The sequence below is a fragment of the Panicum virgatum genome, chromosome 6K, assembly GCF_016808335.1.
Source record: "Panicum virgatum strain AP13 chromosome 6K, P.virgatum_v5, whole genome shotgun sequence".
NCBI classification, from domain to species: domain Eukaryota; kingdom Viridiplantae; phylum Streptophyta; class Magnoliopsida; order Poales; family Poaceae; genus Panicum; species Panicum virgatum.
Window position 1 is genome coordinate 15875680 of NC_053141.1, and position 10409 is coordinate 15886088.

The 10409-nt window shown below is 44.5% G+C and overlaps 1 protein-coding gene across 1 annotated transcript; it reads left to right on the forward strand.

Moving 5' to 3' along the window:
• The first annotated feature begins 2225 nt into the window (after positions 1–2225).
• Positions 2226–3668, forward strand: LOC120639112 (BTB/POZ and MATH domain-containing protein 1-like). Its single transcript, XM_039915150.1, has one exon. It carries the CDS (start codon positions 2279–2281, stop codon positions 3416–3418), a length of 1140 nt encoding a protein of 379 aa, XP_039771084.1. The 5' UTR covers positions 2226–2278; the 3' UTR covers positions 3419–3668.
• The last annotated feature ends 6741 nt before the right edge of the window (positions 3669–10409 follow it).

A 10409-nucleotide genomic window follows, 5' to 3' on the forward strand; every position in this document is an offset into this window, starting at 1 on the left:
CTTCAATCTGGGGTGCACAGGGGGTGGGAGGGGGATTTGCAAAAATGTGATTAGAGGCGGGTAGTTAATTGTAAAATTATTCAATCCTCCCATGCCCCTTGGATATTGATCAGGTGACCCAAATTGAAGTTTCCACGGTTTGCACCTGATATGTGCCTTTATTTGAATTACTATTTTGTGCTTTTACAAAACCATAAATGAATCCTATATTATTAATCATTATACATCAAATGTTTATATTTATGTTGCGAAAACATGTATTTCTTTTGTTATACTAATCAATCTCTTATGAGATTTTCTTAGTTATACTATCGGATGATGCTTCATCCACGTCATTTGTTGTTTCAATGCATGAGGTTTTGTGTTTGGCTGACCTTTTCGTTTTGCTGCCCATTACGGAAACCACTGAAGAAAGTGCTCTAACAAATGGCACACTTGTGGGTGGGGCAAAGCCACTAAGGGATTCCCCGTAAAAGACCGAAATGCACGAGTCAAAGGCTTTGTGTGTGCATGCAACACACGGCGAAGTGCACAAACATCGGGCAGCAAAGCCACGTGTTAGCCGTGGGTTCTTTTTTGGACACATGGCAAAGCTTTTGCCATGTGCTGTTTTGGCCTAGGGCAAAAAAAGCACTCAGTAATATTTAAACGACAAAAACCCTCTGAAAAAATAGCAAAAGCTTTTTTTAATAGGGAAAGGCCCCACCGGTCGTCCTCCGCCCGTCCCTGATTGCAAGTCACGGCATTTTTCGCGCAAAATTTGCGTGCTATGCGGCCGGCGGGATTCGAACCCACGACCTCTCTCTCGCGTGTAATCTCATCTACTACTGCACCACACTCTCACTTTTGTCCATACTCCGTTTTATTTCTTTTCCCACATATTATACTAAACCGAGAGTAAATTGCTTGTTTGAGGCTATAAATGAATTCAAATGAAAAAGTTGTCAACTATAAAGTTTCATAATTTTTCGAGATCTACAACTTTTATTTTGGTTGTTTCCCCATTCGGGGTCATTTACAAAATTTGAATCTCACCTTGTTGTGTGCCATATCAAGGGCACATGGCAAAACCTGGTCATTTGCTATGTGCCTTGATCTTTTGCTTTGCTGTGTCTACACACGACACAATTTTTTTCCTTCAATTTTTTTACCATTCAATTTGTTCCACAATTTCATGTTTGCATAACTTTGTCACAACTTTTACCTTGCCAAAGTGACTCAACAATCTAAATTTTCTATTGCATATGCAAAAATTTTTGCAGTCAAACCCCAATTCCACCGTCACTTTGACTCAAAATCTGAATGACTCTTTCACAACTCCATAGATCTTCTCCGGAGATGCTTCGATTTGTAAGGGGTGTACGTGATAATTTGTGCGAAACCTTCTCAATTTTTTTTTACCTTAGCCACCACGTATGAAATTATGATATCATGACAAATCTTATGATTTTGAGACTTTGTTTGCTTTTTATAGAATTTTAGAACGATTCGGCCACACGTTCGTGATCAGGGTTTGTGAGAAAGATCTTAGAAATTTCCTTCCATTTCATGGATACGGCCTCACATTGGACTCCATAATGCGAATATCACTTTTTGATTCATTATATTCCATTATTTAAAATGCTTGCAGTTCAAATTTGATTTATCCTCAAAAAATTCTTTTAATGAAATAAAATAACTAAATATAGCAAAAAGACCGAAAAATATACCAAAACTTAACTTAGAGTACCACTTGCAGTACGCGTGGATAGCAGAAAAAGTTGGGAGGGCAGAATCAACATTTTTTCAAAAACTTTGCCATGTGCTTGACCCGAGGCACACGACAAAGAAAAAATATACATGACAAAAATTTTTATTTGCCGAGTGCCTTACTTGGCACACGACAAAGAGATTGTTTGCCGCCCTTTGCCGTCTGCCGATATTTTGCACACGTCAAAGACTAGTACACGGCAAATGTGCCGTTTCCGGTAGTGAGCCAACTTGCCAGGATATATTAGATTATTAGATCGAATCTGGCTTTGTTCGGTGCAGGGTACTATGGATCAGTTTTAAATAATAATCACCATCACAAACATGCCAATATTCGATTATTGGATGCACTGTACCCTGAGAAATTAACAAACTGGGTGGGGCTAACCAAGCCACCGTTAATTTAGCTGGTGGTGCGCGCGGCAGCCTCCACGCGCACTCTGTCCTCTAAAGGCTCGCCACCTCCGTCTCCATTCTCGTCCCATAGCCACCACCATCTCCTACCGATTCCCCCACGCAAACGCCGGCCATGGCGTCCCGGAGTCCAAGGATGAGGACGGCGTCGACATCCACCGTGGAGACGGTGAAGGGCACGCACTCGTTCAAGATCACCGACTACAGACTGCACAAGGAACTCAGCACCGACAAATGCTTCTGCTCCGCCATCTTCGCGGTCGGCAGCCACAATTGGCGTATCCGCTACTACTATGAAGGACAGGATCCCAGAGAGGATTATGTCTCCGTCTTCATCGAGCTCTCAGGTGATCTTGTCGAGGTGACGGCAAGCTTCGAATTAAGGATGGTCAACCCAGTGACAGGGCTGTCATCGCCGCGCAATATCTCCTCGCCGGTGGTGTTCAACGGTGAAAATCCGACCCGGGGTTTCGCCATATTCGTGAAGAAGGATGACCTGGAATTCTCATCGAAATACGTGGTAGATGGCTGCCTCGTTATAGAGTGCGATGTCATGGTAATCAAAGAAATACAGGTGAAGGAGACAACCGTCACCTCCGACTTTGATATCCAGCCCCCCCCCCCCCCCCCCCCCCCCCCCCCCCCCCCCGCAGACTTATCACACGACCTTAGAAGGCTGCTAGAGTCAGAGGAGGAAGCAGATGTAACATTCAAGGTAAAAGGGGAGGTTTACCATGCCCACAAGATTCTGCTCGCGATGGGGTCGCCGGTGTTTAAGGCGGAATTCTATGGCCCGATGAGCGACAACATGGGGGATGAGAGCAAGACAGTCGAAGGTATGGACCCTATTATTGTCTTCAAGGCATTGCTTCATTTCATATATACAGATAGCTTTCCTGTTATGGAAGATCTTGACTGCGACGAGAAAGAGGATATGGTTAAGCACTTGCTCGTGGCAGCAGACACATATGGCATGGAAAGGATGAAGTTGATTTGTGAAGGCATCCTTTGTAAGAGGATCGATGTTGAAAGTGTTGCATATACCTTGGCTCTGGCTGCCCAGCACCACTGCATCAAGCTTAAAAACGCATGCATTGAATTTATCATCTCCCGGAATAGAATGGATGCTGTGTTAGCAAGCCAAGGGTATGAGCACCTCAAGAGAGCATGCCCTGATGTTGCTGTTGAATTATGGGAGAAAGCGGCAAAGTCTTTTATGACGAGATCAGGGTCAAATTATGAAGTGCTATCTTAGTTGATCGATCTAAATAATGTTTGTCTGAATATTACAATATGTATGCATGTCATGTGAGCGTTGACAGCCAAATTTGGCATGTACCGAGACCGACCGGTTTGACCAGTCGGGCTGACCGGTCAGACCGGTCTAGTCTGTGCAGTCCGAATATGTTTAGGATTTTTGTTAAGAGTCCTTTTGTAAACCTATTCGTGAAGGGGTACATCTTCCCCGGCCTATAAATATAAAGGCTAAGGCCGATTGAGGTTAATCCTAATCGATTCACACAAATCCTTTACTTTTTATTTTCAAACCCTAGCTTTTCCAACCCCATCTGCTGTTCTTTGCTCGTCTCTATGGCGTTCTGAGTGGCCTGCCGACCTCAGAGCAACCCTAGATCCACGAGCTCCGACGGGGTCCCTCCCGAGCTTGGGGTTTTAGGTTTTCGCGGTGTTCTATGTAGAACCGGTCTGACCAGTTACACTGATTGGTCTGACCGGTCTGTGTGCAGGGAGCTTGTTTGTGAAGATCGTGTCGACGATCAACACGCGTTCTAGTGCATTCGAGTGTGTGACCGGATTTTGCATCAACACACATTTTGGCGACTCCCCTGGGGATCAGATTAATCTGGTTATTCAAAAACTGATCTAATCTACTCTCCAAAGAAGATGGGTTCTGCAAACGAGATCAGCAAAGAGAACATCATCACGGCGACGATGGAGGAGCTCACCGAGGAGGAGCGCGCAGCATACCTGGTTCTTGAGGAGCACATCAAGAAGCAATTCTTGAAGGGCTTCAAGAAGGATCGTGGTGGCTTCGTCAAGAGGGTAGAAGAGTTCGTCTTGCCATCCATCAAGATGAACAACAATCAAGTTGAAGAGGTTCCCCCTGCAAGTACTCAATCCTCTGATTTGATGCAGCAATTGTCACTCATGATGGATGAGAAAATTCATGCTGCACAAATTGCAGCGGGCAATGTATTTGCTAAGATGAATAGTGATATAGATGCGCTTAGAGGTAAAAAACCTGTAGATGCATCATGTTCATCAGGTACTAGTTCGGCTACACCATCATCTGCACCTGCACAAATATACGGTATGCTGCTGAACTTGTTTGTAGGGCAGACGGCGCAACCATCATTGGTCTACACAGAACCGGTCACACCGATCCCAGCGACAGGTCAGACCGGTGCCATGGTGGCGAGTCCACCGTCACCTACACCGCTTGCATCCATCCCTAGTTCGGCGGCCCCTGGCCGAACCAATGAGATGGTACTGTATACACCTCCCCACACAGCAGCAGGCAACACGCCGCAGGGATCTGGTCCTCACTATGGACCGACTCCTAATGCTACACAGACAATGTCATACACTAACCCTAGTGCTCATCGTCTTGCTTCTGCATCGCATACTTCAACCAGCAGTAGTTATCATGCCAATCTCGTTAGATTCAAAGAAGATCTGGCCAACATAATTAAAAATAAACTTGGTGTGGATTTGGGTAGTTCACGTTTATATCAAAAGTCATATCCTCTTGAGTTTGATTTTGTTTCTTATCCTACTGGTTTGCGTGTTCCCGAGTTCATTAAATTTAATGGTGATGATTCTCGTACCACTTGGGAACATGTTAGTCAATATATTTTGCAGTTGGGAGAAGCGAGTTTCAATGATGCTTTGTGTGTTCGTTTGTTTTCTTTGTCATTGACTGGACCCGCTTTCTCTTGGTTTTCTTCGTTTGCTCCGAACTCAATTTTAAATTGGAATCAATTGGAGCATAAATTTCATGAATACTTCTTTAGCTGAGAAAATGAGGCTAAATTGTCAGACTTGACATCGGTTAGACAAGGCCGAGATGAGCCCGCTTCGGATTATTTCCAAAGGTTCAAAGACATAAAAACTGATGTTTAATTTGATGATTTCTGAAAAAGATTTGGCAGAATTGGCTTTCAAAGGTTTCGTTCTTATTTGAAAGAAAAACTTGAAGGCTTAGAATTTCTTACCGTTAATCATTTGCAAATGAGAGTCTTGGGTTTGGAATTTCAGATTAAAGGAAGCAAAAGATGCCTATAAAACTCATCGGTCCAATACGCATGTTGTTGATCATGATTCCGATAATTCGGACGATGAGGAAAAAGAGGTTTACGCCGCCGAGTATGTTTGGCCATCAAAGGCCAAACCTTCTTCTTGTCCTTCACTAAAGCCGACTCAAAAGAATCGGTAAAATGAAGTAAAATTTACTTTTGATGTTTCTAAATGTGATCGTATTTTTGATGAATTGCTTAAGAATGGAAACATCAGGTTATCTCATGCTATACCATCGGCGGAAGAATTAAAACGGCATACATATTGTAAGTGGCATAATTCTTTTTCGCATGCAACTAATGATTGTAAAGTTTTCCGCCGTCTGGTACAATCGGCTGTTAATTCTGAGATGCAAGTTGATAAGGCTCCCTTCCCTGTGCATACCAATATTCATACACTGGATTTGAACAATCCAAAGGTGCTGATTTGGCTAGAACAAGCCAAAGGAGCTAAGGGGAAGAATGTCATCATTGGCGAGCCAAGACCGAACAATGTCAATGATAAAGTTCTGGTCAGAAAGGTTGTTCTGGACAAGGCTCCTTATGGTAAGGAGTCTATGAAGGTCACCATCAATGCTCCAAGACTCGAGGGGCAAGAGAGCCCTACATCAGATGCCCGTCGACCTGCTGTCCAAGTGCGACCGGTCCGACCGGTTCCCCCTACCGGTCAGACCGGTCCAGTGATCAAACCCGGACCTTCGAGCCAAAGCGTTCGGAAGTGGGTACTTGGAAGACGAATAGGCCGAAGGTGCAGGGAAGATCTGCAAATCAAGGACCTACCTTTGGTCAGCTGTTGAACAAGTACACAAAGGCCGTTCAAAAGGATCGGCCACTAAAAAAGAGACCGCGCTCACCACCGCGTCAAGACAGGCCTTCATCTCCTAGAAGGGAATCCAGCAGATGCAGGGGTGATGTTATTTTTTTCCCTCCACAAAAAGTATATGCTACCATGCCATGGGCACCGCCAGCGTCAATTTCTATAAATTCGACATGGGAGCATGTGGGAATCTGGATGCAATGCTTCCCAATGCCATATCCACCACCATATCAGAGGGAAGAAAGATCCAGGACACCAGTACATGACCGATTGGGGCCACACCAATCTGGTCTAGTGCAGCAAGCGCACTAGTCAGACTGGTCCCCAATGACCAGTCAGGCCGGTCTTAGCAGATCCTTCTCCGAGGCTCGAGTACCGTGTCAAGGAGAAGAAGGAAGAGGTGCAGCCCAAGGAAGCTGATTCAGGCAAGGCCAACGGCGATGATGTTGTGCAGCTCAGTGAGGTCAAGGTAGTTGTTTAAGACAAGGGCAAAGGACTGATGGTGTTTGGCAAGTCTGTCAATTCTCCTGCTCGGAAGTCAGCTATGGCCAATGATCATGAGGCCAGTAGCAGTAAGGTTGCAGACAAGTACCATCAACCCAGGTGGTGTCCTCTGGGGTTGATGCATACACAAAAGAGGAAGCTGCAACATCTTCCCAACAAGGAGAAGAAGGAACAGGAGGCAGAGAAGCCGAGGGACGAGCACTTCAACAAATACAGGCCCATAGTCCGTCAGGGCAAAGTTTGGCAAGCCAAGACGGCTGACCAGCCAGCTGACCGTTCAGACCGCTTCTTCAGACCGGTTAGACCGCCATGAGCAACCGGTCGAGTCCAGTGCAGAGCAGATTGCCGAACCGGCAGTGCCCACTTCGGCTCCTTGTGATGAAGCCCCACCAGTTCCTACAGTCCAGGAGGATGAGGAGTTGGTGGATTATGAGGCATCTCCAGAGCGCAGTGTTGACGGTCTATTTCGACTAATTCTGACCGTCAACTCCTGCACAAAACCAACGCATATCTTGGAATAAATATTAGGATAGGTTTATTTACTAACAAATTCTATAGATGTTGGTTTAGAATGTATGCAAGTGATTTTGAACAAGATTTGCAGCGAATTTGAGCAAACAATTATTAGAATATATTTCCAGGTTCAAATGGACCGAAAGAAGCCCAAGGACCAAAGTAAATGGGCTTAGGACAGGACCTTGCACCTCAATTGGACATGAGGACGGCCAGGACAGTCCACACCCCGAAGTTGGGGGTGGTTGGAGCCATGGGCTGGCCGGCCGACCACCCTGGGGGGAGAGTGGGGTGGAGTCGGGGAAGTGCCTGGTTTGTCGGCACTCTTCTCCGCCTGTACCATGACAGATGCTTATCGGTCATTGTAAGTGTTCGTGACATTCCTTTGTTATTTCAGAAATAGAGTTCTAGTGCAAGTACTAGTGTCCTCTCTTTTACTGGATTGAGTATTTGCTTATTGGTAGCGAATGATCCTAGCTTAAGACTCCTGATAGAGACGGACTAAATTTTACCACTTAATTATTTTATACCCCACGGTTTGTAGAGGTAGCCATCAGGTGGTGACAGCCCTGTCCGATGCCCTAGTAATCCTCCATGTTCGGGTATATAATGGCGCGCAGTTTTCGGAGTGTCTGGTATTGGTCTAAGGGAACCCGTTAGCCCGAAGTAAAAGAATACACTAGATCTTTACTAGACTTAAGTTCTGAACCTTAGGAAGTCCTCTCATTCCTCCTATCCTACACAAGTGTGTGTCCTTGGATGAGCCTAAACCCGTAGATAGTGTACTCATGTTCCTCTGTGGATACGATACCCTAGAATACTCTTAGATGAAAGCTACAACGGTATCCGTGCGCTTGCGGATTTCTATTCGTGATATTACAAAGTACCAACAAGCTTTCTAGTGCCGTTGCCGGGGAACTGTAGCTACATTATCTTCGTACTTAGTCGTCCTCGTATCTTTTTCATTTTCTTTACTTCTATCTTAACCCCCGCTACCCATGGATAAGCTATCCCTTCACCAGCTATCCACACCCAAGAACGAGTTCTATGAGCCACCAACACCCACTGCTCCAATTCTTTCCACTAGCTATGAACTCAGTTCAGGCTATATAACCTTAGTTCAGGAACATTCCTTTTCCGGAAGGGATTGTGAAAATCCCTACCATCATCTGTGCGAATTCGAGAAAGTGTGTTCATGTTTGAAAATTTCAGGCATGACACACGAAACTCTAAAATGGAAGTTGTTTCCTTTCTCCCTTTCGGAGGAGGCGAGGCAATGGTACATTCGTGTCATAGGATGTGTAAATGGAAGTTGGAATGAACTTCAGGACAGATTTTGTTCTGCGTTCTTCCCGCTCTCCCGAATATGCGCTCTACGAACGGAAGTCTTAACCTTCCGTCAGAATGACAAGGAATCAATCGGTGTAGCTTGGGCCCGATTTACCTTATTGGTTCAATCAGGTCCAGACTTGCCATTACCCGAGCATTTATTGCTCCAGCATTTTTATGCTAGTCTTGACAAGGAGTCTGCACACCACCTCGATCTCACTTCTGGAGGATCTTTCACTCATCTTACCCCAACCGAAGGTCGGGAAGTCCTCAACAGGATTTTGGACCGAACTTCTTTCGTTTGTGTTCACGAGCCAGCTCCATCAGAACCCGAGGTGTGTCATGAGGAAGCTCCAGTAGTTGAATCAAAACCCTTAGAAAGCCAACCAGTAGATTCAACTTCTGAGCCCTCTCCTGAACTTAAATCCGAGACACCGGAAGAAGAGGATCCTGTACCTCTGGAGTTTCTTCAGAATTTCGAGGATAATCTTTTTGAAGATTATGGGAACACCTCGAACTTCTTCTATCAAAAGCGACCATTGGATCATGTCACTCATATAGACCTTCCTGAGGAGGACTATATTCGAGAGACAATTCAAGAGTTAACAATAGTAATCGGCAACGAATGGTTGCAGGAAGGAGAGTTAGCATTGAACCTAATTCAGTTTGATTCCCCCTCCTCATCTTTCCGTTGCCATTTGCACGATCAAGATGTGGACGCTCTTTATAACCCTAGTGTCGGAGCTAATTTCATGTTAGATGAATTCGTGTTAGCCTTTTTAGGCGACAGAATTCTAACTCATACAGAAAGGAAGCTCAGGAGACCTTCCGGTTCTCTTGTAAATAGCTATGGGGTACAAGCAACGTCGGTGCAACAGAGGGCCGAGAGGAGCCAGAAAGAGGCCGCCCGGCCTCCCCTAGGCCGGCCGGCCTGGACTTGTCTGCTTTCGGGCAACGCAAGCTACACCGATTCCAGGAGGCAATCAGGGATGTCCACGCAAAGGCGGTGGCCAGATGGCCAAAATCCTAGGCCGGCCGGCCTAGGAGAGGCTGGCCGGCCCCACTCTGCAGCCGCTGTGACATCTCAGAGTTTTAAAATGCTAAGCAAGAAATATTAAATATGATAACATGCATAATCAACTAAGAAAAATTGAATCGAATACATTTATGTGTGCATGCATGTGTATGTGTATATGTGCATAGGTCAGAAACCTTAAATAATTTTTAATCCAATGCAAGTATACATATGAAATTGAATATGCATCTCACTAACGTTATGATAAACCAAATGCTTGTTGAAGTAAAAGTGAGAAAATGAAATTTTGCACATGAAATGACGAGCCTTTCAAACCACAGTTTTCAAACAATTAAACTGTCCTTCAAATTTTAAACAAATATGCTATAAAAATAATTTCTAAAATATAGCTCAAATGAACTTTTGCCTAAAACCAAAACTGTAGGGTTTCAAATGATGAACGACTTTCGTGTTCAAAGTTTTTCAAGTTGCTATACAAAAATTGAAGGAAAATTTTGAATTCAAACTTGAATAGGGCAATAATGTACATTCCTCAAGAATTTAAATTTAACTCTTTAACTAGGCTCAAATGAGTTTATGCTTGAAATGAAAGTTGTAGAATTTTAAATTTTGAACAACTTTTGTATTAAAAAATTTTCGAGTTCATGTGGAAAATTTTGAGAAAAATTGAGTTTTGACTCGGTCAAATCTATTTCTCTCTCTCTACTCTCTCTCTCTCTCTTCTCTCTCCCTC